This window comes from Lissotriton vulgaris, chromosome 7 (genome assembly GCF_964263255.1).
Source record: "Lissotriton vulgaris chromosome 7, aLisVul1.2, whole genome shotgun sequence".
Taxonomy (NCBI): Eukaryota; Metazoa; Chordata; class Amphibia; order Caudata; family Salamandridae; genus Lissotriton; species Lissotriton vulgaris.
The window spans coordinates 1,048,452,574-1,048,480,465 of NC_141695.1; the positions used below are offsets into that span (position 1 = coordinate 1,048,452,574).

General features: G+C 44.1%; 1 protein-coding gene across 3 annotated transcripts in view; it reads left to right on the forward strand.

The window, feature by feature from the left end:
• JADE2 (jade family PHD finger 2) overlaps positions 1–27,892 on the forward strand; it is a 523,571-nt gene that overhangs the window by 109,700 nt on the left and 385,979 nt on the right. For all 3 annotated transcript variants that reach the window (XM_086931489.1, XM_086931491.1, XM_086931490.1), the window contains exons 2-3: positions 26,696–26,753; positions 27,804–27,889. In XM_086931489.1, coding sequence (XP_086787615.1) covers positions 26,696–26,753; positions 27,804–27,889 — 144 coding nt within the window. The remainder of the gene's footprint in view (positions 1–26,695; positions 26,754–27,803; positions 27,890–27,892) is intronic.

Genomic DNA, 27,892 nt, shown 5'->3' on the forward strand with positions numbered 1-27,892 from the left:
GTTTTTAATTTGGCGTCTCTATTGCGGAAGTTGAACAGCCTAGCCAGCAGGGGCCTAGGAGGCGCCCCAGGCTTTGGACTGCCCCCCAGGGAACCTTGGGCTCTTTTTCAAAGAGAAAAAGTTGGAAATGTTCTGCGGCTTCAAATCGTTTGTGACTGGATCCTCCACAAATAAGTATGCCAAGGGTCCCTCAGCTCGTTTGGGAACTCCCAAAATTCTGACATTATTACGCGAGATCTGCCTTCGTAATCATCAAGTTTCATTTCCAGACTATGACCACAGGTTTGCATTTCTTTAATTTGTTGTTTCAGTGTTTCCGATTCAGATTGGAGATCACTTGTGACTGTTTCTATAGATTTGACTTTGTCATTTATTTTCTGAATGTCGGCCCTGATAAGAGTAACCTCAGTGGTAATTGAGACCATTCGATGTTTAAGTGAGGAGGGGATTTTCCCCCCATGGCTTGGGCACTACAATCCCTCGGGTAATAGACGCTGCCTAGCCTTGAGGAACTAGTATCTCGCTCGGTCTGTCAGTTTCCCCGAGTTGGACTGTTCCCATAGGGAGCAGGATCAAGACTGATTTGCATATGGCTGGGTTCAAACTGGATTGACATGGGGTGCAAAAAGATGATGGATTTAGGCCCAGATCTCTGTACTGGGGTGAATGTATGGCATTGTTCTGCATTCTGTCCATCAATTGTTCTTTTTACATTTGTCACCCCGAGTGGGGCGGGTCGGCCAAGATGTGGGTCCCGTGCTCTCCATGCCACTGGAGTCAAGGTAGCTTGGCTAATCAATCAATCAATCAATCAATCAAGACATTTATAGAGCGCACTACTTACCCGGAGGGTCTCAAGGCGCTTGGGGGCGGGGGTGGTGGCAGGGGGTGCTGCTACTGCTCGAACAGCCAGGTCTTGAGCTTCCTCCTGAAGGAGAGGTGGTCTTGGGTCAGGCGCAGGTCGGTCGGGAAGGAGTTCCAGGTCTTGGCGGCCAGGTAGGAGAAGGACCTTCCTCCTGTTGTCGTTCTTCGGATGCGGGGGACGGCGGCGAGGGCGTGACTGGCTGATCGGAGATGGCGTTTGGGAGCATAGAAGTTGATGCGGTTGTTGAGGTAGCTCGGGCCTTGATCGTGTAGGGCTTTGTGTGCGTGGGTGAGGAGACGGAAGGTGATTCTGTGGACGGAGCGGGTGTTGAGGAGGATGCACTTCAGGTGGTTGCTGTTGTTGTTCGGCTTGGTGGGTGCTGGTGTAGTGCAGGTCCGGATGCAGGTGAACTTGCAGGCGTGAGCCAGTGCAGGTCTCTCAGATGTCCGGAAATGTGGCTGTGTCGTGGGATGTCGAGGATGAGTCTGGCTGAGGTGTTCTGGATCCGCTGGAGTCTCTTCTGGAGCTTGGCGGTGGTTCCGGCGTAGAGGGCGTTGCCGTAGTCCAGTCGGCTGGTGATGAGGGCCTGGGGGACCGTCTTCCTGGTCTCGGTGGGGATCCACCGGAAGATCTTCCGTAACATGCGCAGGATGTTGAAGCACGACGAGGAGACGGCGTTGACTTGTCTGGTCATGGAGAGGGAGGAGTCCAGGATGACGCCCAGGTTCCGTGCGTGGTCTGTCGATTTGGGTGCGATGCCCAGGGCGGGGGGCCACCAGGAGTCGTCCCAGGCGGAGGGCGAGGAGCCCAGGATGAGGACCTCCGTCTTGTCTGAGTTCAGTTTCAGGCGGCTGGTCGTCATCCACTCGGCTACGTGTTTCATCCCTTCGTGAAGGTTGGCTCTGGCGGCGGCGGGGTCGTTGGTCAGGGAGAGGATCAGCTGGGTGTCGTCAGCGTAGGAGATGATGTTGAGGTTGTGCTGGCGTGCGATGGCCGCGAGGGGGGTCATGTAGGCGTTGAAGAGGGTGGGGCTCAGCGAGGATCCTTGAGGGACGCCGCAGATGACTTCGGTGGCCTCTGACTTGTACCGTGGTAGTCGGACTCTCTGTGTTCTTCCGTCGAAGAAGGAGATGATCCACTCCAGTGCCCTCTCCTGGATTCCGACGTTGCTGAGGCGCTGCACTAGGGTGCGGTGGCAGACAGTGTCGAAGGCCGCGGAGAGGTCTAGGAGGATGAGGGCCGCTGTTTCTCCGTTGTCCATCAGGGCTCGGATGTCATCGGTGGCCGCAATGAGGGTGGTCTCGGTGCTGTGGTTGGCTCGGAAGCCAGACTGTGAGGGGTCGAGAGATCCATTCGTCTCGAGGAAGGCGGCCCGCTGCTTGTTGACGGTCTTCTCGATGACTTTGGCTGGAAACGGGAGGAGCGAGATGGGGCGGTAATTCTTGAGTTCGGTGGGGTCTGCTGTAGGTTTCTTGAGTAGGGCGCTGAGTTCCGCATGCTTCCAGCTCTCCGGGAAGGTGGCGGTGTCGAAGGAGGTGTTGATGATGTCCCGCAGGTGGGGTGCGATGACAGCATCGGCCTTGTTGAAGACGTGGTGAGGGCAGGGGTCGGTTGGAGATCCGGAGTGGATGGAGTTCATCATGCGGACGGTGTCTTCGGTGCTGATCGGAGTCCAGGCGCGGAGGGTGGTGGTGGGGGGCGGTGGTTCGGTCGTGGCGTGCGTCGGTTGAGTGCTGAAGCTGTTGTGTATGTCCGCGATCTTGTTGTGGAAGTAGGAGGCGAGGGAGTTGCAGAGGTCTTGCGATGGGGTGATGTCGTTGTTGCCGGCGTTGGGGTTGGAAAGCTCTTTCACGATGTTGAAGAGTTCCTTGCAGTTGTGTGCGTTGTTGTCCAGCCTGTCCTTGAATGCAGTTTTCTTGGTGGCGCGGATCAGTTGGTGGTGCTTCCGGGTGGCAAGCTTGAGGGTGGTCATGTTGTCCGGTGTTGGTTCCCTTCTCCAGGCTTTCTCGAGGGCTCGGCAGTTCTTCTTGGAGCTCTTGAGTTCGTCGGTGAACCATGGGGCCTTCTTGCTGCCGGGTCTGCTGGGCGGGGTCCTCAGTGGGGCGAGTTCGTCCGCGCAGTTGCTGATCCACTTCGTGAGGTTGTCGGCGGCCTGGCTGGGGTTCGCTGAGCTGGTGGGAGGGTGCTGGCTCAGGGAAGCGGCGAGCTGGTCGGCTGTGATCTTGTTCCAGCTTCTTCGAGCAACCTGTTGCTGGTGGTGGTGGATCGTCGTTCTTTTGAAGGTGAAGTGGACGCAGCTGTGGTCCGTCCAGTGGAGTCCGGTGGCGTGGCTGAAGACGATGTCTTTGCAGGATGAGAAGACTGCGTCGAGTGTGTGTCCGGCGAGGTGGGTGGGGGTGGACACCAGCTGCTTGAGACCGAGGGTGGCGAGGTTGTCGAGCAGGGTGATGGTGTTGCGGTCGTTGTTGTTCTCCAGGTGGAAGTTGATGTCCCCCAGGAGGATGTAGTCGGCGGAGGGGAGGGCATGCGGGCTGATGAAGTCGGCGATGTCCTCGCTGAATTGTGTGCGTGGTCCCGGGGGTCGGTAGATCAGGGTGCCTCTGAGGGTGGTTTTGGGGTCCGTGAGGATCTGGAAGTGCAGGTGTTCGGCGGTTGTCAGGGTGTCGTCGGTGTTGGTCTTGATGCGGATGGTGTCCCTGTAGATGATGGCGATGCCTCCTCCAGTGTGGTTGTTGCGGTCTCTTCGGGTGATCTTGTAGCCCTCTGGGATGGCGATGGCGATGTCGGGCGCTGAGGAGTCGTTCATCCAGGTTTCCGTGAGGAAGGCGACATCAGGAGCTGTGGTGTCGAGGAGGTTCCAGAGTTCGATGGCGTGTCTGTGGACGGAGCGGGTGTTGAGGAGGATGCACTTCAGGTGGTTGCTGTTGTTGTTCGGCTTGGTGGGTGCTGGTGTAGTGCAGGTCCGGATGCAGGTGAACTTGCAGGCGTGAAACCCCAAAACCCGTCCTAGGATGCTTGTTTCCAGTCCAGGTCGGACCTGGCTTGGCAGTTCGTGCTGGACTGTTCCCATCGTGAGCAGGGTCAAGACTGAGGCTGGGTTCAAACTGGAATGGCATGGGGAGCAAAAAAACAATGGATTTAGGCCCAGATCTCTGTACTGGGGTGAATGTATGACATTGTTCTGCATTCTGTCCTTCGCTTGTTATTTTTACTTTTCGAAAGTTGGCATTTTCTTGTCCTAACCATTTGGTGCCTGCAGTCTGTTCCTAGGTCACATGACTAGGTGTAGTTGGCTTTTGTATATTCCTCCCACACATCATCACAATAGAGGATCTGGATGATGGCAGGATGGGCCATCCTGCCTTATTCGGGGGGGGGACAGAGCTGTCAGCTACTACACTTGCACTTCAAAAGTACAGGTGCCTCTCCCATTCAAACAACTTCACACTAGCCTATTGTGCCTGCACACATAATGAGATCTAAGCAGGGAGGAAGGAAATTCCAGATACCTCTGTAGGGGGAAACTCCAGAAGGTTCTCCCACTTGAAAGTGGACACCAGGTATAAAAAGAAGCCCCTCAGACTAACTCTTCATTATATTTTTTGGACCAGTGAATACTGCAGAAGAAGGATGTGCCGAGGCCTGCCCTGCTGGTTGAGGCCTGCCCCACCGCCTGGGAAGGAAGACTGGGCCTCCATGGGTCAACTTACTGACCTGTTATGAGCTACAAGGACATATCAAGCTCCAGAGGCCTCCCTGCTTCTGCTTAGCTGACCTGCTCCTTGGACCTGCAACTGCCAAAGTCCTGTTGGCCTCTGCAAGAGTAAGTCCCTGATCCAGAGAGGTGCCTCCCCTGGTTCTGGACCATTGGCTGGCATCAGAGTGCACTCTTCTGACTTAAAAAGGAGAAATCCTGAAGTTTTCGGATCTTTGCAACTGGGAACAGGCCTGTTTGATCAAGATCTTGCTGACTGCCAACACAAAGCTCTGGTGAACCTGACTGTTTGTGCTGCAGTGATCCTCGGCAACTACCCACAACGCGAGATCTGCACTTCGCACTACAGCATTGACAGGCCACGGTGGCCGACAACGCGAATTTCCAGCATGATCATCTGCAACACTTAAGGGTCTACAGGATCTTAGCGCTGCAGTGAGAGCCGTCTGCAACGATCGGCCTGCTCTTCATGCTACAGGTACTCACGATATTTTCCCTGAACCTCGCGGCCTCCTCTCTTGTTAACCGAACTCTTCGCGCTAGACTTCAGAAGGTAACATTTTCAATCTGATAACATTTTCAGTCTGACTAATCTCGCCCCTGTATCCAGCCAGCGTTCCATTGCCGTCACCTGAACTTTTGACTTTCATAGACAGATCGCAGTGAGTGCCATTTTATGCTTTTAGTGCTTTTAGTTGTACATCTCCGCTTCTATTCATTGGATTTTTTGCTATTTGGTGTCAATGTATTAAATTTTACTTCCTTTTTTTAAATTGAAGTGGGATTTTTCTTATGTTGTGGTTTCACTTTATTACTGTTCGAGTGCTGCATAAATACTGAACACATTGCCTCCAAGTTAAGCCTGACTGCTTTTGTGCCAAGCTACCAGAGGCTCAAGCACAGGTTAATTTAATGACTTTATGTGGTTCACCCTGAAAAGGATAGTGGCTATTGCTTGAATAGTAATCTTTTTCATGTATAGATAATTCAAACCATTGTATTTACATTACAATTGATATATATTATCATAAAATAATTACAAATATAAACATGAAAACAGATAAGAAAGTTGAGAAATTGCCATCTGTACAGGATATCATTTCTTGCTTTACGCAAAGTAAATTTTTTTACAAAGAAGCAATATCTTTTTTGCAAGAATAAGGTCTACTACTCCATGTATAAAATACAAGATTGTTGCAAACCTCCCACAACCCCTTTGTACTGTATGTTTTGTAAAAATGTGTATTTGCTGTGCAAAGTGTCTCCATAAGGTGCGTTAAATTTGATTGTTTAACCCAGTGCACCTACTTAAACCTCCTTACAACATGATAAAAATTATTCTGCCTCTCCGGGGCATTTTTTCCTACTATTTCTAAAAAAAAAATCTATTCTTACTGTGCAAAATGTAGCCATAAAGTGAGAAAAAATGCAGAGGATTAAATCAGCAAGGATATATTCAAGATCACTTTCTTAAGTCCAAGCAGTTTTCATTTATCTCTAGCAATCAGCCATAGTTATGTTTTGTGATGCTGATTATAATTTGTGCTGCTACCAGTGTTAGTGTCCTCATAGCCTGGGTATGAAAAGGGAGGCCTTAGTCCCTATCCAGTGTTGAATGACATTTTTACATTCATCAGCATGACAAATACAGTCTAAAAGTGTATCTTTTCCTGCTGCCATTTTAATATGTACTGTTCATGATTCCAATTCTGCTGGCTTTAAAAGTTCAGATTTGCAAAGATTACAAAAAAAGATGTGCATGATGGATGCACACTGACGTTGTATGTGGTGACTGATCACAATGCCAAGATTTTATTAATGTCCACGTCCCATGTCGTGTTGATGCACCCACAAGTCCATTGATGGCACCGGTAGTTACCTGCTCAATTACCATACTCACCTGGGCCCATAAACATACACACTTTGAACAGGTAATCCTGCTTTACCTTTGCCTATCAGGATTTTATTTACTCAGGACTTTTATCTATACACATTGCCTTACCAATCCTTGTCACCTGTATTTAAAGTCCTAAGGGATCAAAAAGGAGTTAGGATAATCGGTAGAAAATAACATTTACTATCATAAAATAACCACAGACTCGGGGAAAGTGTAAACACTTTATCTATGCAAAGTCTTAAATGTCAGAGTCCATACAAGAGCAGTTAAAGCCTTTTCAATTAGGAAAATAACAACTAATGCAATGATATGTAAAAATATTACGAGATTTCTTTTAGGCATTAATACCTGGGACGGGTGAGAAAGAGAGCCAGTACAATGACATACCCCACAGATTATATTTACTTAGAATGATGTGAAGACCAACCCTGGCCACGGGCTGGGCAAAGAAAACAGGACTCCCAAGTAATCGGTGCCAACGGGACAGGTGCAGCTCAGGACAGGTGAGGTTCAGAACCGGAATGTTGCAGGTCAGGACAGGTACCCTCAGCTAAGTGCAACACCAGCGTGACACCCTTCTCTGCGGCTAACAGTCTGCCCCCGATTGGGTTATCGATTCTTCTCCCTCAGCAATTATCGATTCTTCTGACAGTGTTCCACCAGCACCTCTGCTCTCGATCTTCTTCAGCATACGTTGGGTCAGTATCAAATCGGACAATCTAACTAGCTAAGCCTACCTTAGTTATACCATTTTCCAGGGCAATGTACCACCCCCCAGTGTTGAGAATGTGTGTATTCCCTTGATTTGATTAGTCAGAAAGGCGAGGAGAGGTCATCACACCATACCAGTAGGGGGATCATTTCCATTCAATAATTTAGATCAATGTTCCCACCCATAATTTTACTTTCCCATGTACTTTTATTCCACCCAGCATTACTGTAGCAAAATGATTATAACAATTTATATAGTCTCTTCCTCTGGAGAGTTCATGAGGTTAGGTTCACAGGCGCATCACGGTAAAGACTGTCACTGGCATAGGTTCAATGCCATTGCTTGAGGACTCTCGGAATTCTGGCACGTGTGCGGTGTGGGTTTCAATATGGCGTTACAATTCATTTTTCAGGCCCAAATACGAGCTAAAAATAAAGTCAAAGAGAAACACATTAGAAATCGACAATAAATAAATGCACTGTATACCACTTATCTCTACTCTATTCCCATTACTTTATTTTAACTATAGCATTAATAGTTAAGCAGAATGAATAAAGTTTAGTTAGAGCAGGAGCAGGTGCTTTAGTATGTGAAACTTGAAGCGGCCATCTTTAATGCTAGTGCGCAACTGCAAGAAATTACCCCCAAAGCAAAGTGCGTCATACCACGTGAGTGTGGCAGATGCATGCGCAGTAGGTTTCCTGCGTTCTTGGCGGCCATTTTAGGACATTCGGGTTACTGTTAGTAAAGCACATAGGAAAGCTTTCCCTAGGTACTAGAAATGTCATGTGGTGCAATTATTAGTAATACAAAACATGTTGATTAATAGGTTATATATTATTTCGAGGGGATTGAATCCGAGCAAGTCTCTTTACGCATGATACCTTGCTCCATCACTATCTTGGAGAAGGGAGTCAACACACATTTAATAGGGTTTCAGAAAAGCATGATTCTGTTTTTTGCTGTTGACCAATGAGCCATACTCTATGCCAGTGCAGTTGATGGAGGAGACTTGACCTATACTAGAAGAGTTTTAGATACCAATGTAGCACTGATACCTGCTTTGAGAAACAATACTGTGGCCTAGCCGTAAATTTGATTGAGACACATGGGGGAAGTTGTTGGATTCCAGATAATATGACAATTGTGTATTGTTATGTTTTGCTGTGATTACAGCAGCAGATTGACAGTTGCCTGTTGCATGCATGGGTGGTTGAGGTGAACTTATTAGATTATGGTGTTAGCAGGGGGACACCTTTTTGAGGATCCAGGGAAGCGCAGGATCTGGCAGAGAGCTGGATTTAACTTTGCTATGAAGTAACTCAAGGACAAACTTTTTAGAGGTTCAAAAGCCAATAAACAGTATTCCTTATAAGAGAGACTAGGATCACTTGCAATGGAGGTCTCTGTGCCAGACACTCGTGGAACAGATGAATAAATAGTGGTAACTTTATTAAGAAATAGGTAGGCCAGTTCATTGCACTCAGGTATAGTTTGACTAGGTGTCTTACATGCCAGTTCCAACAGGGACTTTACGATGGAAAAAATGTATGCGAGTTGTCAATTTCTAAAGCATAGTACACCACCTGTGCCTTCCTGATAGCTTTATGATACTCTTTAGGGAGCTTCTTGATATCTTACTTTGGCTGTTAGGTCATACAATCTATGCGAGGTGCATTCTAAGATTATACATTTTTTCTAAAGTTACCAAATCCTGATTGAACCACTAAGCTGGAAGGTGATTCTTACTTTTAAACCTAGTAGATGTTGGGATGAGAGAATATAAAGCCAAATTGATCCAAACCTTCACCCTTTTTACAGTACCTCCGACTGAGCATTTAGTGATGGACTGGAAGCAGACAAAAGATTACAGAAACCGTAGAGTCTGTTGCGCATGGCGATCCCACTCTGAGATACTCCAGGGAGTCTCTGCTGTCGTTACGTGTGTCCAAACATCCCAGCTGCAGCTACTGCTCGGTGGAAGGTACCCCGTTTGCACATTGTAATGTGTGTTGTCCTGCTAGTACCGATAGGGACCGTACTGTGTTCTCTATGGCTCTGCTTAATTGCAGGTCACTACCTCGCCATGCCACGGAAATTAACTCCCTCCTATTAGACCACAGCTTGGATGCCTTGTTCCTTACGGAAACCTGGCTGACTTCTTGTTCTGGTCCTGACATCCATCGTTCAAGCCCTCCCTTCAGGATACCTTTTGTTTCATCGGGATAGGCCGGATGGGAGGGGGGGGAGGAGTGGCCATTGTATACAGAGACACATATGTATGCAAAGCGGTAGACTGCGGCATTAACAACGCTGAAGGCTGTCAGTTTTCCCTATGCATATCTCCTACCGTCTCCATCTATGGCCTTCTTGTGTATCGGCCTCCGGCAACGCTGGGCAATTTTGTAGACTCCTTCATCGAGGCAGTGATTCCACTGGCGGCCGCATCCTCCAACTTTGTAATCCTCGGGGATCTCAACTTACATTTTGACGACCCCGATGATGCAGTAGCGAGAGATCTCCTAGCCACGCTGGGTGCACTTGATTTACATCTTGCTAACGTTGGTGTCACCCATAATAGGGGTCATCAGCTCGATGTTGCTTTCGCTAATTCAAAGAACCTGCAAGCGCTCCAGCCGTTGGCTCTCCCCTGGATGGACCACTACTTAGTCCCGCTCAGATGGCTGTTAGTGAAGTGGAGAGATCCTGTACCCAGACAGTACACAGTAGAGCGACTTTGGTCGAAGCTGCCAGTGGACAGTTGGGTGGCAGAGTTAGCAAGAACCTGTCCTCCCCTGGCCGCTGATCCCAGTATTGCGGACCAACATATGGGAATTTGGCTGACTAAAGCTTTGGACTCGTTGATTCCAAAAAAAAGAAGGCCCGTCAGGGAAAGGAGAATTGGCTCCGCTCCCTGGTATACTCCCGAACTTAGGGGCCTCAGAACCTCATGCAAAAGATTGGAACGCGCATGGAGGAGAGAGCGGTCGAAAGATAGTCGAGAAGATTACAAGAGAGAGATGAGGAAGTATAAAAACGCGCTGAAGGATGCCAAAAGGAACTTCATCAACAACAGGATCGAGAGTGCTAGCAATTCACCAGGGGAATCCTTTAACATTTTTAAGGAACTTCTAAAGGCCCCGGTCCCGCCGGTTGTATATAACAATCCTAAGAATGTGAAGAACTGGCTTACTTCTTTCATTCTAAAATAGAGAAGATCCTGTCCTCACTGCCTGCGACCCCTCTGATCCTGGAATCAGATGCTAGCTCTGTAATTTGCCCTGTGGAGCTCTCCTCCTTCGGCCCTTTTTCTGAGGAGGAGGTCACAAAAGCTCTGAAAGAGATGAAGAGTGGATCTCCTAGTGACCCAGCCCCCATGAAATACCTTAAACTAGTTGCAGACACTCTGTCCACTCCGCTCACTGACCTTATCAACCTTTCACTCTCTCAGGGCATAGTTCCCCAGAGATGGAAAAAGGCAGTGGTGAAAGCACTTTTGAAAAAACCAGGATTGGATTCTTCGAATCTGGCCAACTTTAGGGCCGATCTCACTGCTACCCGGCTTTTCAAAAGTCGCAGAGAAGTTGGTTAACCGTCAGCTCTCTTGTCATCTAGAGTCACATCATCTGTTGGGAGACTCCCAGACTGGCTTCCGTCCCGGTCAGGGGACGGACACAGCCCTGCTGGCAGTAGTGGAGGAAGCTGGGAGCATTCTTGATACAGGAGGGTCAGTGGCAGTGATCCTCCTGGACTTGAGTGCTGCCTTTGATACCGTAAGTCATCAGGTGCTCCTCCATCGCCTGTCAGAGGTGGATGTGTCAGGGACGGCCCTAAAATGGCTGGAATCCTTTCTCTCTAATCGGTTCTACCAAATTTGGGAAGCGGCAGAGCAGTCAACCCCGTTCCCTCTTCAATGTGGAGTCCCGCAGGGCTCATCTTTGAGCCCTACCTTATTTAATATATACATGACTCCGCTTGAAGGAGTGGTCGACCCTTCGGGAGTGAAGATTATCAGCTATGCTGATGATACTCAGCTGGTGGTAGGTCTCACCCAGCTGGTGGAACAACCTGAAGTTCTGCACGACTGCCTTGCAAACGTCCATCGTTGGATGTCCCACTCTGCTCTAAAGCTCAATGGGGACAAAACTGAGCTGATGCTCCTAGGCAAATCCAGTCCTTCCAGTATGGCTAGCTGTTGGCCCCGGGCCCTGGGTGATCCACCATCTCCCAAGAAGGAGATCAAGACCTTGGGAGTTTGGTTGGAGGAAGACCTGTCCTTTAGGACCCACGCCAGGAAGACCGCTGGGATTTGTTTTGGTCTGCTGCGGTCAGCCCGCAAGGTGCTGCCACTGCTCCCTGATCCAGCAAGGAAGCTACTGATTCGCGGCTTAATCTTGTCGAGGCTCGACTACGGGAACGCATTGTTTCTTGGTGCTCCCGAAGCGACTTTTAAAACTCTCCAACAAGTACAAAATGCAGCCGCCAGACTGTTGTTGGATGTTCCTAGCAGGCATTCAGCTGCCCCAGCTTTGAAAACGCTGCACTGGATCCCTGTTAAGGAGCGGGTGAAATTTAAGGCGTTATGCACTGCCCACAAAATTCTGCATGGTAAGGGGCCTCCCATTCTCTCCACTATGGCACGTCCTTATAAGCCCACACGTCCTCTGCGCTCGGATCAAGGACATCGTCTGCAGTCAACCAGAGTAAGGAAGGCTCGCTCTGGGGGCAGGCGTTTCTCAGTGCAAGTGGCGACTTTATGGAACTCCCTGCCCCTTAAGATCCGCTCAGAGCCCAGGATCTTACTCTTTAGGAAACTTCTGAAGACTCACTTGTTTCCAGTGTAGCGTGTGAACCTAGCTTTCCTCCTTGGTCTGTCTCGCGCAGGGATGCTCATGGGTTACTGAGCGCGTTATAAATTTTGTATAAAATAAATTTGTATAAATAGAGTCAAGTTTAGGCCATTTCCTAGATGGAACAATCTGTGCCTGAGAGGATCTCAGGCCAGTTCTTATTTATTTTTGGTACAGACTCTGGAGAGATGACCCATGTGGTGGTTAACCTCTTGTTACACCTTTTGGGTCGGATTTCCCATTTTGTTTGGGTCATGTTAAGCATAAAAGCTTAGTTGTGCAGGTATGTAAAGCCACAAATAGTCATAATATGTTTACAACCTGTCTTGCCCACTTTTTCCAGCAGTAGTTTATGGCCTAAAATTGGACACTTGATAGTTTCTTTTACTCTACGTGGAAGATTGATTAGATATAGTCTAATGCTTGCCTGTGGAGACTCCTCTGGCTTATCTTCCACTTGTTGCCGATGTAATGAATGCAGCTAAACTCAGTCTCTTTATTCTTCAGGATATAATAGAATTATTTACCTTTTTGATGTGCTCCAAATTTAAACTGTGTAACAAAGGTTCAATTTGCTGTCATGCAATAGCATTAAGATTGACTCCTTTCATTAGCTCTTGCTAAACCAGTGCCAGCCAGAAGAGTACGCTGTAGAAGTGTATCTAGTAACTCTCTATTTTTAAGTCGATACCATAAGAATCCTATTTGAATACTATTATTCTGTGTTTGAAAGGGATAATGAATGGATGTATATCAATACCACACATGGTATTATAAGGTAACAGAAACATATATAAAATATATATCACAACAGCTCCTGTTTAGAATTACGCCAATCCTGCTCACGGGCGGTTCGAGGTAGGGCTCCCGGTCACCCAATAAATCCAAACAGATACTCCGTTAGTAAAAACAGACGTACTCGTAAAGTTGCTAGTGCGCGAAAGTTTATTCTGGCAGGAAACTTTCACGCACTAGCAACTTTACGAGTTAGAGTACGTCTGTTTTTACTAACGGAGTATCTGTTTGGAGATATATATATGTGTGTGTGTGTATGTATATGTGTATATATATATATATATATATATATATATATATATATCATATAAATGCACCAATATTAGCGTGTATGTATACATATATAGGGGCGGAGTTAAACGGACTACTCCAACATCGAGACAGGTTTGCCTACGCCACAGCACGGGAAGCAGTAGGAGAGGAGCGCTGACGAAGGCACAAATGCCGAAATGCTTTTGCTTGGGACTCTGCTGTTAATAAAGTGCTTCCTTGAACCCCCTGCCTGGGTCACTGAAAAGACTTCTAGCACTCACGGGGAGAGTTTTCTCATGCTGTTTATTGCACAACAATACCTTCTTCAGTGCCTACTATCCGCACTGAGCGAGGCCATTTTAAACTTTGTTACATCATAAATCATAGACATAGAGACTTCTCTGTGACCGTGATTGTAACGCCATCTTTCAATGATTATTATGCTTTAAAAACATAATTCCATGTATATAATTTCAATTATTTACATTTGTACAATATTTTTATCGGTAATCGTGAGGTATCACGTTTCCCAAAATTATGTTTGTACTCCGGTCATAGGTTTTTGAGCAAACTTCTCTCACTTTCATATTAGGGTAACATTATGATTTCCTCATAATTACGCTATGGTGATCTCTAGTGGTGCGCAAAACCTCTTTAAGCTTGTACTGCATAATTAAGCCGTAGATCGGCAACAGTCACTGTTTACCATTTTCAATATCTCGCCATGTATTGGCAAATCTCACTGTCTATGATGCAAAATTGACACTATCTTGAACGGATCAGGTTTGTGGAGTCTATATTCTGTTTTCTTATTTACCCAGATATACTGCCAGTTCATCGCTTTTATTCGATCCTTGGGGTGCTTTTGACTGTAGATCAATAATATAACGGGACTCCAGTCCCCGCAACTTCCGTACCCGGTCCCCACCCCTCGGATCTGCTAGTACATGATCTAAAGGGATATGGGTATATGGGTTTAGGAGTGTTTATGGAAACAGTTGTTTGGATGTCTTCGTGTTTATTTGTGTGTTTGTGAGTGAATATATGTGTCAGTGGTGCATCTCCGATAAAGTAGAAAAATAAAAGGCATTGTATATGAGAGTTGGTGTATATAAATAAGTATACGTAAGAGTCAGTGATTGTGAGAGTAACTGTATTAATGAGTGTATAATTGTAATAGTGATTTTTTAACTATGTACTATGTGTATGTATAAATCAGGTGTTGTGTGTAACTGTGTAGGTGAGTAAATGTAAGTGTGATTGATTCTTTTCAAGAGTGAGTAGCATCACTGCATAACTGACTAGGATGACTGCTGATGTGTCAATGTCTATATAGGTGTACGAGTACATTTGATAGTGTTATCAGTGACTGCATGTATAAATGATTCTGTGGGTGAATGGACAGTTGTGTGTGTGTAGACTTCGGAATCAGTGAGTGCATATGTAGTAACTGGTATGTGTGTGTCAATGCTTTCAAATATGGTACTCTGTATTTTACAGTGAGTGATCAAAGGTTATACTAGTGTGTGAGGAGGTGTATCAGATTGTCACGTGGATGATGTAATTTGAGATGTCATCAGTGATGTCATCCGTGATGTAATTGACCATGTCATGAATGATGTAATATGTGGCATCATCAGTACTGCATTGCGGGCACTGGAGTTATAGTTAGCACAACTAACTATAACGGAGGAATTTCTATGGTTTTGTATGAGTGAAATGTCTAACTATAACACTCATGAAACCTATGGTTTTTTCAGTGAATTTTAAAGGTTTTTTAAATGCTAATTTCTAATTAGAACGTCTCTGAAATCTATGTTTTTTTCTGTGAATTTCAAAGGTTTTTCAAATGCTAATTTTTAAGTGCAATAGTAGTTATATTTATTTTTTGTACTGAATTTCTACAGTTTTTTAACTATATATTGTTTAATAAATCAAATATTTATAAATATACATTCTGAAGATTGCAAAAAAATTTAAAATAAATTTAAAACTGAAATATTTTTACTCTTTTTTTTTATTTTTTATTTTAATATATTTATATATTTTCTTTTTAATTTAAAAAAAAAATGTTTTGGAAAGTTGTGCACCCAAAGCGTACCTTCCGCAGCGGGTCTGCGTATTCTAGCTGCCATTTTAAAAAAGTTGTGAAGGATCCGCGTATGGTGAGCGACAAGTGAGTATTTTTTCTTTCAGTTACGTCATATACGTACAATGTTACGTGGTGTGCGCGACCGGTCCGCGACTCCTGCTTCCGCTCATTTTTTATGTTCTAAAATGATATGTACGTGTCTTTAATGTACATGTTAGGGCAAAAGATTATCTAAGTTATTCAGGAAAATAATATATTTCTACTTGTAAAAAAATTTATATTATTTTTTCAATATATTTTCGCGAAGTCCCGTCGGGTGCGCGCTTCATGAGCGCACGGTGTGCAGATCCCATGTGACCTAAAAAAAAAAGATTTGATTTGGTTCATAACATTTCCCACTGTAACTATTGAACAACCTCACCCATTCTAATTATTCTGTTTGGAGCAGTTGATGAGAGACATCGCTTCTTCTTCCAGAGCTGGTTTTTAATTTTTTGGGGTGTTTTGGTGTTTTTAAAAAATTGGATTGGAGAAATGGCATCTGGTTCAAACTACTCATCATTCTTCAGATGAAGATATATTGGAGGAAGATCCACCCACGCAGATGCCTGAATCAGTGATATGAAAACTTTTCACCTTTCCTGCCGGTGAAAAAAAGGTAAACGCAAGAAAAGTCACATGCTTGCTGTGTGACAGGGTCCTGTCGCGAGGCAGTGACAAGAAATACTCCTGTGGAACAGCAAGTATGTATAAACCTCTGCGAACCATTCACCAGAAAAATCTGGCACGAGAAGAAATGAGGCGTGCAGCAAAAAATCCACCACCAGGCATTGCTAGCACCTCCGGAGCGTCCACTTCAGCACCACCAGTAGACATTCGCCCAGAATTTGCTTTTCTGCAGCAACACTGCACTAAGTGCAAAACCATCGTCTGTTATGGTGAACAGTCATTGGACACAATTTGTGCAGCTCAACGGAACCATAAATGTAATATTTTTTAATTGTTTTTGGAATTATGTTGTATTCCAAAAGCTAACTGTTTACTTAGTTCCTTTATTGTTCAATTTTTAAAAAACACCAAAAAAGTACACAATTGGTAAAAAACTATTAAAAAAATAGAAAACAAAAAAACAGAAGAAAAAAAGTTCAGAACTTCCTTATTTTGTTTAAGAAAAGAACTATAATTGCATGATAATGTCTGAAAGTTTGTTTGAATGTATGTGTAGAGCATGATTAACTGAAAGAATGCATTAGTACTGTATGGTGAATTTATAGGAGCAGATCTATGAGGAAGTGCTGCAGCGTGAGACTGCAAGCCCTTTAGCTGCACCGCGCTGCTGCACTTCTGAAGTACAGGGATGTGACATATTTACAGGAATATGTCGCAGTTCTATGCTCCCTCTGCACTAGCACACAAACTGAAGCCATGTAGTGAAGCAGGCACCCTTGCACCATAGTGCACAAAAACAATCACTAAAGGCATTTTCCTCCTTCAATGTGTGGCGTGGAATGCAGCATGCATTGAAAGAGGAAAAAACAAGGAGAAATGAAAACATTTCTCCTTGTTGTCCCTCGCTACACCACCTCTATGGTGGCGCACCATTCACACGTATCTACAGATGTACACTTTCTCGTAAATCTTGAGATGTGTTATTCCATGGGTGTTGTGTGAGAACAGAGACAGTAACACCCATGGAACGCTCCTTCAATGCAAAGTGCTGCGTTTGAATGGGTTGTATTTTCAAGGAGTGGAAAAGCCACGCAGGGTGGCTTTTCCTCTCCTTGTAAATATGGAAGAGTCACCAGTGCCATCACTACGTTACAAAAAGTGACGTACTGGTGGCGCAGGGGGCTTGTAAATCTGCCCCATAAGTGCTTTGCTATTGGCAGAGTGATACAATAAGAACATAGTGCTGGATGGGTGATTGATGAACTGTCTGAGACTGACAGGCGGTATACTAGGCTGCATGAGTACTACTTCAGTATTTAGTGGAGTGTACCAATAGTATGTATCTGCTTGGAGGTTTGTAGGGATTGTGCACAGAATATTGTACGTGTACTTGTGTTGGTGCCTAGGTCATCACTAGTAACTAGAATGATGACAGTGCTGTAAACAGAGTGGTCAGTTAATTTAGAAGTGCTTAGGTGTTGTCTCAATGCCTGAGTCATTCTGCATAGACAGTGACTGGGTTCCTAGAGTGCTAGTAGTTGACAGCACGATAAGTTTATACACGCTTATGTTTCAGCAGAGTGATTTGATAAGAACATTCTTCTGTCAGGATGATTGTAGGAGTGGACACAGACTCACAGTGTGATTCCAGACACGGATGACTATTACCTGGACTTTTGCTGGACAACTCAGTAGTCTGCAAGGGGTTAAGGGACCGCATACATTGTGCACATTTCACTGTTCCACTGGTTGTCTCAATGCCCAAGTCCTTCTGCAAGTGCATGAACAGTGACTGGGTTCCTAGAGTGATAGAAGTTGACAGCAGGATAAGTTTATAAGTGCTTATGTTTCAGCAGAGTGATTAGATAAGGACATACTTCTGTCAGGATGATTGTAGGAGTGGACAGATCTGCTTTAGAGCCATAGAACAGGTCAGCAGAGCTTCTTTAGAGCCAGAGAACCAGGTCAACACAGCTGTGTAGAGCCAGAGACCCAGGTCAGCAGAGCTGCTGTAGAGCCAGAGACCCAGGTCAGCAGAGCTGCTGTGGAGCCAGAGACCCAGGTCAGCAGAGCTGCTGTAGAGCCAGACACCCAGGTCATCAGAGCTGCTTTAGAGCCATAGAACCAGGTTAGCAGTGCCGTTGTAGAGCCAGAGACACCAGGTCAGCAGAGCTGCTCTAGAGCCTAAGAAGCAGGTCAGCAGAGCTGCTCTAGAACCAGAGGCCCAGGCCAGCAGAGCTGCGCTAGAGCCAGAGACCCAGGTCAGCAGAGCTGCCGAGCCAGAGACCTAGGTCAGCAGAGCTGCTCTAGAGCAAGAGACCTAGGTCAGCAGAGCTGCTCGAGAGCCAGAGACCCAGGTCAGCAGAGCTGCTCTAGGAGCCGAGAACAATGTCGGCAGAGCTGTTTTAGAGCCAGAGAACCATGTCAGCAGAGCTGCTCTAGAACAATAGAACCAGGTAGGTCAGCAGAGATGCTCTAGAGCCATAGAACCAGGTCAGCAGAGCTGCTTTAGAGCCAGAGAACCAGGTCAGCAGAGCTGCTCTATAGCCTAAGAACTAGCAGGTACATGCATCAATCTCTGCATTTACGATTCCTTAATTGCGATTTTTAAGGAATCGCAATTAAGGAATTGCAAATGCCTATGCATTAAGAAATCGCTAAATAAATTGCGATTTCTTAGAATTCCTTAATTGCTATTAGCATTTTGCGAATCGCAATTAAGGAATCCCTTCCCATTCAGGAATGAATGGGAAGACAATCTCAATTTGCGATTCGCAATTAGCTAATCGCAAATTGAGATTGCGATTTCAAGGGTGCAGGGGTGTCCAAAGGACACCCTGTTGCACCCCTGAAATCAAACAATGCACATATGTTGTGTACACACATGCCCTAAGGGCATGTGTGTGCACAACATGAAAGTTAAAAAAATGCACAAAATTGCATATTTCTAACATTTCGCAAAATTACCATGAGGTCCAACCTCATGGTAATTTTTTCTCTCTAATTGCGAAATCGCAATTTTTTTCAGTTTCATGCATTGCTTTTAAGGAATCGCAAAATTGCGATTCCTTAAAAGCAATCGCACTTTAAAAAATCGCAAAAATAGCGATTTCTTCACTTTTAGGATAATGCATCCCAAATAGTGATTTGGGAATCGCAAACGGACGAATTTTGCGATTCGCACCGTTTGTGATTCCTAAATCGCTTGATGCATGTGCCTGTAGGTCAGCAGAGCTGCTCTAGAGCCAGAGAAACCAGGTCAGCAGACCTGCTGTAGAGCCAGAGAACCAGGTCGGCAGACCAGAGAACCATGTCAGCAGAGCTGCTCTAGCTGACACTGACTGCCTGATACTGACTGCCTGACACTGACTGCCTTACTGACACTGACTGACACTGATTGACTGACTGACACTGACTGACTGACTGACACTGACTGACTGACTGACTGACACTGACTGACTGACTGACTGACACTGACACTGACTGACTGACACTGACTGACTGGCTGACACTGACTGGCTGACACTGACTGGCTGACACTGACTGGCTGACACTGACTGGCTGACACTGACTGGCTGACACTGACTGGCTGACACTGACTGGCTGACACTGATTGACTGACACTGACTGACAGACACTGACTGACACTACTCTACTACTCAATCTTTAGAGCTGCTCTAGCTGACACTGACTGAGACTGATTGACTGAGACTGATTGACTGAGACTGATTGACTGAGACTGATTGACTGAGACTGATTGACTGACACTAATTGACTGAGACTGATTGACTGACACTAATTGACTGACACTGACTGACACTGATTGACTGACACTGATTGACACTGACTGACACTGATTGACTGACACTGATTGACTGAGACTGATTGACTGACCCTGATTGACTGACCCTGATTGACTGACCCTGATTGACTGACACTGATTGACTGACACTGATTGACTGACACTGATTGACTGACACTGACTGACACTGACTGACTGACACTGATTGACTGACACTGACTGACTGACACTGACTGACTGGCTGACACTGACTGACTCACACTGACTGACTGACTCACACTGACTGACTCACACTGACTGACACTGGCTGACTGACACTGGCTGACTGACACTGACTGACTGACACTGACTGACTGACACTGACTGACTGACACTGGCTGACTGACACTGGCTGACTGACACTGGCTGACTGACACTGGCTTAACGACACGGACTTAACGACACGGACTTAACGACACGGACTTAACGACACGGACTTAACGACACGGACTGACTGACACTGGCCGACTGACACTGGCCGACTGACACTGGCCGACTGACACTGGCTTACTGACTGACACTGTCTGACTGACACTGATTGACACTGATTGATTGACTGACTGACACTGACTGACTGACTGGCACTAACTGACTGACACTGACTGACTGACTGACACTCACTGACTACTCTCTGCTACTCACTCTCTACTACTCACTCTCTATAACTCACTCTCTACTACTCTACTATTCACTCTACTACTCACTTGCTACTACTCACTCGCTACTACTCACTCTCTACCACTCTCTACTACTACTCACTCTCTACTACTCCCTCCCTTCTATTCTCTACTATTCACTCTCTGCTGACCTGGGTCTCTGGCTCTACAACGGCTCTGTTGACCTGCTTCTCTGGCTCTAAAGAAGATTTGCTGACCTGTTCTATGGCTCTAAAGCAGCTCTGTCCACTCCTACAATCATCCTGACAGAAGCAGTTCCTTATCTAATCACTCTGCTGAAACATAAGCGCTTATACACTTATACACTTATCCTGCTGTCAACAACTAGCATTCTAGGAACCCAGTCACTGTCTCAAACATGATTCATGATATCCCAGCAGAAGGATTTTTCACATGGTAAAATCACCTTAGAACACACCACAATTATGAGTATGGTACCATCAACAAATGATTTATAATATAACTAAAGTCTTAAAACCTTCTATTAACTGCAATGCTTTTTAATGAGGTGCTATCATGTATCATGTATTTTGGTCCCAAGATGGCTGCCAACAGTTCTTAGATGAAATGCTGACAGCCAATCAGATCTCACGATGAGATGTGTGGTTAGGCTCCGCCCACATTTATATATATTTTTTCCCTTTAATATCTAAAAAACTACTTAACCGATTTATACCATTTAACAAAAAGGCACGAGTCTGAACCAAGGACTACCTCTTTGCCAAATTTGGTGTAATTCTGTTTAGCAGTTCGGGCTATAGCTGCGATTAAAGGTTCCTATGGAAAATTGCATGGGGAAAACACGTTTTGGGACCCCCCTTTTTTCTCGGCCCCCGCTTAATGAATCACCCTGAGACTTTCAGGATAGGAGCGGGTCGGAGCTGGCCAAAAGTTTTGAAAATTTTGCGAAGATTCGTCAACCGGCGCCACACCTACAGGCGACCGCCAGTAGGAGAGAGATATATATATATATATATATATATATATATATATATATATATATATTATGGCAAACACGCTGGCACGAATATAATAAAAAGCACTTTTGCACCAGCAATTGATCGGTCTACTTTGCGTCATTTGGAAAATCGGCAGCACCAGCTTGCAGTGTGGCGATTCTTCGGAGATATATATATATATATCTATATATATATATATATATATATATATATATATATATATATATCTATCTATATATATATATATATAGATATAGATATAGATATATATGACGAGTGTCCATGATGAAGGGCGTTGGCCCGAAACGCGTCGGACCTCGAGTATTTTGAGAAGTGAGTGTCCGCAACAGATGATCTTGCAAATGTGCTATACCAACCTGCGAGTGTGGTCCTACTGCGGAGGGCAACTTGTTTCTTTCCATTGTGTGTGGCCGGCCCGGGCCACGGGACTGCACCGCTGCAAGATCCCAGCAGGTCCGCTGTGGTCGATGGCGGCTTCAAGTGCGGAGCAGGTGGGGCACTGTGATGGCAGGAGAAATGTTGCGGGACACTTGGCTGCCTCATAAATAACTTTTTAATGTGCCAGCAGGAACAGCCCCCACTTGGGGATTATTTGGGACTACCAGTCCCAGCAGGCAATAGTTCACTCACCTGAGCGTGTTGTCGATAAATCTAAATAAAAGGTGGGATTATGACTGGTGACTGTTTGTTTCCTGTTTGGTGCAAGGAGGAGGGTCCATTATGAAGGGCGTAGGCCCGAAACGCGTCGGACCTCGAGTATTTTCAGAAGTGTGTGTCAGCAACAGATGATCTTGCAAATGTGCTATACCTACCTGCGAGTGTGGTCCTACCGCGGAGGGCAACTTGTGTGTATATATATATATATATATATATATATATATATATATATATATATATATATATATTATATATCGTCACACAATTGAATCCTAGCCTAAGCGCTCAACATCGGGTGCATGCGCGAGGCCGAATCAGTGGCCTGGGTTAATTTTTTTAAACAAAGTTTGCGCTGCACTCAGGATTTAGTTCTTTGGTTGTTATTGACAATCCAATCCATCTGTAAGACAAACCAACACGTTTCAGCCACAGGGGCCTTGCTCACCATGAGCAGTGTTGTGATGCCCAGGTAGACGTTCTCACATGACCCTCTTAGATTGTACATTACAAAGGTAGTTCTACAAGTCAGATTGCCTTTGATCCGAACAGTCTTCTTAAAGTGGGTCTTTAACACAATTAGGTCTGCTCCATTCTTGCAAGCTTTGCATTTTCTGCATCTGGAAATCCTTCTTCCGGGGTTAGCCAAGTATGTCTAACTTGTTCTGTGGCCAGTTCACTAAGTGATCCCTCAATGATTTCGCTTTTCTATATGTTATTTGAGGGCTAATTGTTACTAGAGGTCCTATGATAGGATCTTCCCTAATTAGGTGCCAGTGCTTTTGTAAAGCTTTCCAAATCCTCACGTATTCAGGTTTTTAAGTGGTGATAGATCTGTGAGTCACGCTTTGTGTGTTCTTTTTCTTTTTGGTCAACTGGGACGAATTGATCAAGTGATATCTCTCTCCTTTGTTTGCGTGTTCTCTGTACTGCAGTGCAGAGTTTAGCATCTGAATATCCTCGCTGTTTGAAGCATTCCTTCAATTGTATCTCTACTGCATCATAATGCTCCAGTACTACATATGCATCTACCTCTATAGACTTCCTCAAAGGGAATGCTCTTGATTGGGGGGTGGGAGGGGTGAAGACTATCTGCATGTAAGATTGTATTTCCAGCTGTGGGTTTTCTGTATGTTGTGGTTTCCAATTTATCTCCATTCACCCGAATGAGTACATGCAGGAATTCGAAGTGTGTGCAACTAGTTTTGCTAGTGATTTTCAGATTTAAATCATTCTGGTTTATCTATGTGATAAGCTGGTTGGCTTCCTCCTCCTTGCCTTTCCATAGCACGAAGAGGTCATCGATAAACTTAAGCCAAAGTTCTACATTGTCTGACCAATGGTCCTTCCCACCCAGCACCTGCTCCTCCCACCAGCCCATATGCATATTAGCATAGCTGGGAGTGAAGCAGGGGACCATAGATGTACCTCTTAACTGCTGGAAGAGCTCATTGTTAAATATGAAGATCTTTTTATTCAAGCACCATTGCATCCTTTCCAACCACATGTTATGTGCTGCATATTTTATACGTCTCATTCTTGGGTAGTGTTGTGCCTTTAATTCTTCATGATGTTTACTGCGTGTGTATTATGTGGATACATTAAGGGTCCTTAGAAGCATGCCTTTTTCCCTCCGAATATCAAAGACATGTTGCAAAAATTAATTTGCATCCCTGATATATTACAGGAGTGTCATTACAATAGGATTGAGGAAAAAGTCAATATATTTTGAGACTTTTTCAAAGAGACTGTTTTGTGCAGCTATAATTGATCGTCCCGGGGGTGTTGTAGAGTTTTTATGTACTTCCGGTATCATGTAGAACACTGGCAGTTTAGGATGATCTTGCTTTAAGAAATGAATAGTATTAAGCTGGAATTAATTTAATTTCGTAAAGCAAGACCATCCTAAACTGCTTGGCCTCTCCTGGAATCTGCCCTTGTACCTTGAAGAAATGTCCCTGCCAGGGAACACATAGCACAGTTTGATACACATTATAATTAACCTGGAAGTGATTTGTTTAGGAATGGGTTTCCCTTTCTTAGAACTCCAAATCTCACAAAGAGATGAACATCAGCCATTCAGTCTTTTGTTCTAGAGCCATAAAATCTTGTGTCTTTTTCAGGTGAAGCCCATAGAGTCTTTTCCTCAGTCCTGGATAGAGAGTAAGAAGGGAGAAAAACATGAGTATGCTGGGAGGAAATGGACTCTTGCACCACTTAAATGGTCTAACCTGTAGTTGTTATTTATCTGAAGGAAAGGCCTGTTCAACAGCTTTCACAGAGAAAGCTTGACATTGTCTCACCCACCAAGCTGATGTCCAGAAGCTTCAATGTACAGGGAAACTATAGTCTAAAATGGTGCTGGCATCACCAGCGGGTTATTTATTGACGAGAAGAGTCATCCACAGGTATCACGGTGCATTGGTTCAAAATCCAATACCGTCTGAATACGCCAAGTTGGAAGGAGATTGGGAGCAAAAGAAGGTCCTGATTATTTTGGGTGTCAATAATCCTATAGACTCAAAGTAAGCCACTTAACTTAGGGGGTACCCTTTTTACCGATCTTGCCCTGTGACTGCTTTAGTTGTGCTACCTCATGTTACTAGAATTCTAAGCCAATATTTGGACCTTTTCTGTGCACCAATAAGAATCCTGTTTTCCTGCGATGCACATTAAAACTGAAAAGGAGTTCTATAGCTGCAGTAACTACACTTGCCTGCTAGGTAGTACATGCACTGTTATATTAAATTGATGTGTAATGGTCATTTTCTTTAAATAAAATGTAAAACTATTTTGCAAGCCTTTGGCTTTCATTTATAGTAAGTGCTGTACTTTTTACATTTTTTGTCATATGCTTGTACAGGCCTTACAGAACCAACTTGCCACTCATTATGAATCAGTTTTTATCAGGGCAAACTATTTTTAGGGTCTACTGTCCTATTGTGGCGAGAGAGCTCCAGCTGGCAAAAACAGGTGTTCTGTTCTTTCAGAAAGTCGGGGAGCAATAACAATGCCGTGAAATCTTGTTTTTATCTTGTAACATTTTCTGTGTATTCAAAGGCCGAGGTCAAATGTCACTTTGTCTTCTTACAAATTGCTGCTTTTTTATTCTGGATATTGGTGTTTACTTTTCTTTCTCTGACTGCAAAGTTAAAGTATTTTGTAAACAGAACTGTCTGACAAGTATGTTGAGGTAGAGGGAGTATGAAATGAAAGGTTGTAGGCTTTCAGTTTTTTCTAACCTGCATCATTTAATTAGCTTGTAAACTCACTGTACAAATGGTTAATGATATATCAGCTGTATTCATTTCAATTCAAAGAACTTTATTCAGGTACTATGACAAAGATAACCATAAAAGCACAGTTCATAGGTCACACAAAAAATTCAGCAGTAATATCAAAAGCTATACACAAGGGCTAAAAACATATAAAAGTCATATCACAACTGATTTACGAGATTTAAATTTTTTTTTTTAAAAGGCAATAACAGAGGCAATAGTAAATACATTGTCCGGAAATTGCAACACCAAGAATGCAGAGCGTCATCGTCTCAATCCCATTCTTTTTAGCACAGGAATGATCCATTGTTTTCTAGGTATAGAGTAGAATGTGCAAAAAAGCAATATATGTATAGACGACTGAATCATCACACTGGAATTTACAAAGTGTTCTTGACCAATCATTTACTTCTGGGAATCTTAGAGATCTTTGCAAAATGTTCAGTCTAAACTGTGTTAGCAAAAATCTGTCATGGTCTCTAGTAATTAGCAAAATATATGGTTATGTATTGTTTGTAATTCTGAAGTGTGACGGAAACAGAGATTTCAATAAGATATAAACAAACCCATACACTTTGCTTTGTGATGTGCAGATTCTAAATATTTGTTGAAACAACATTTCCACACATTGTTTTTACACTATAAAGTTTTATCAGTAAAACACATCTCAGCAGGAAATTTTGTGGATATTTCAATGGAAAATGAGCTGTCTGTAAATCATTGCTTTAGTAATATATGTATTAAAAGTGAGTTTTAAAATATGAAATGAGAAACATTTTGCCCCCGCCCTGATGACAATGCTATTGGTGAATTAAAGAGGCAAGCCAAAAGATGTGGGCTACTTCCTTATTACACTTAAACAATAAAGCAAAGTGTAGTGCATTAAATCGAGCAAAAATATTTTTGACCAGCAGACATGCTGAACTCAGATATTTGAAGGTGAAATAAAATATTTGCCTAGGATCGCACAATTTGAGACTGGTTTGTGGGTCAAGTGCACTACAGTTAGGTTAAATAGATTATTCAAGCCACTAGAAATTCAGGTCTTGTAACAATATTATGAATTTTCGAGGCCTGTTGCAATACTTGTCAAGCAAAATCAAGCCCCAGGCAACGGTGTGTGATGTGTGCCATTTTACATAGGCCAGGCAATTTTACACGGCCAAGACCTAATGATTTTCGTTTGTTTTTTTAATGAGGTGCTACATTGCATTTATATATTTCAGGTGGCAGGGGAATTTGAGTGCTTTTGCACATGACTTGACTAAGACCATAAGGCTTTTCTGGCTGTCTAGGGCTTGAACAATGCCCATTCGATCAGGAGTAGCTGTTACCAAAATGCAATTTTCCCATTTTATGGTTTAGTAGCTCTGGTACTGCTCTGAAGTTAATGTGGACATTGATTTATTGTTTTGCAGATGGAAGTAAACCAGAGAAAGTACTCGTTCAGCAGCGATGACTCGGATACAGCGGACAGTAAGACCTTGAATTTTATACTGATGAAGATAACTAAAAAAACATTTACTATGTTTAATCCTGTAGTGGTAAACTCAACGTTAGAGAGGTAATCCGAAACCTTCAAGATCATTTTTGCTGACCTAAAATGCAGGAGCTTCTTATTTAAATTGTTGAATTTCCACTCCCTCCCCTTTGCTACATTGCACCCAGACTATTAAGCCCTCCTGACCAGTACCATTTCCCATCTTTGGAAGGTGTCCATTCCTCAGTCTTCAATGTTAAGATGTGCATTTTTGGCAACACGCCTCAAATACAGAAACTACGTGGCAGAGTTGACATGAAAAGCATCATCTAGCTTTCATTCATCATGACATAGAGGGAATTTCACCCTAGCTAGTTTTGTAACCTGGAGAATGAGCTCCAGTCAGAGACCTGTCTGCAGTGGACATTCCATCCGTATGGATTAGTGGTTTTGGTCTAGTGTTATACAAGTCTTCGTTTATGAGTGTTTGTGACTATCCATTATCTTCACTAGAGCCCTACACCCTTTCCCTGTTCCTAGACCATTTTTTTATTCTATTGTAAATGTTTGACATATTTTAGACTAAACTCAAGAATGTTGGAGTATTTCGTAGAGAACATTGTCTGTCACTTTGCCAGGACCAACGTTAGTTAGTATTTTAATTTATTTTACTTTCCTCCAACAAAAACTGCTTCTTTGCTGCTGTTTTGTATCCGCATACAAAACATTTTATGTTCCCTTGATATTGCTTTCTTTGTCAGGGTTTGAATTCAATCCCAAAATGGATCATGGCCAAGTGAGAAAAATGTTAATAAAAAAGTTACAAATTCAACGTTCTTATTCAAAACCTAGCAATAGTAAGGATAGCACATTTTGTTTTTGAACAGCTTATGTCTCCATTGAGTTTCAAGAAGTATGCTTTAACTTTTGTTTTTCATTCATATAGGACCCTAAATCAAGAAGTCTCATATTTCAGTTTAGGATGATCGTGTGTCTTAAGAAAAGGAGACACTTTCTCCTGTAATGCTTTCTTCTATCTTATTAAGGTCATGCAACCTCCTGGTCAAGATGTTCTAAAATGGCCACTACGAAAAGCGGCTGGGCAAGACAAAAAGACAAAAAGCCTTCTGAGGTT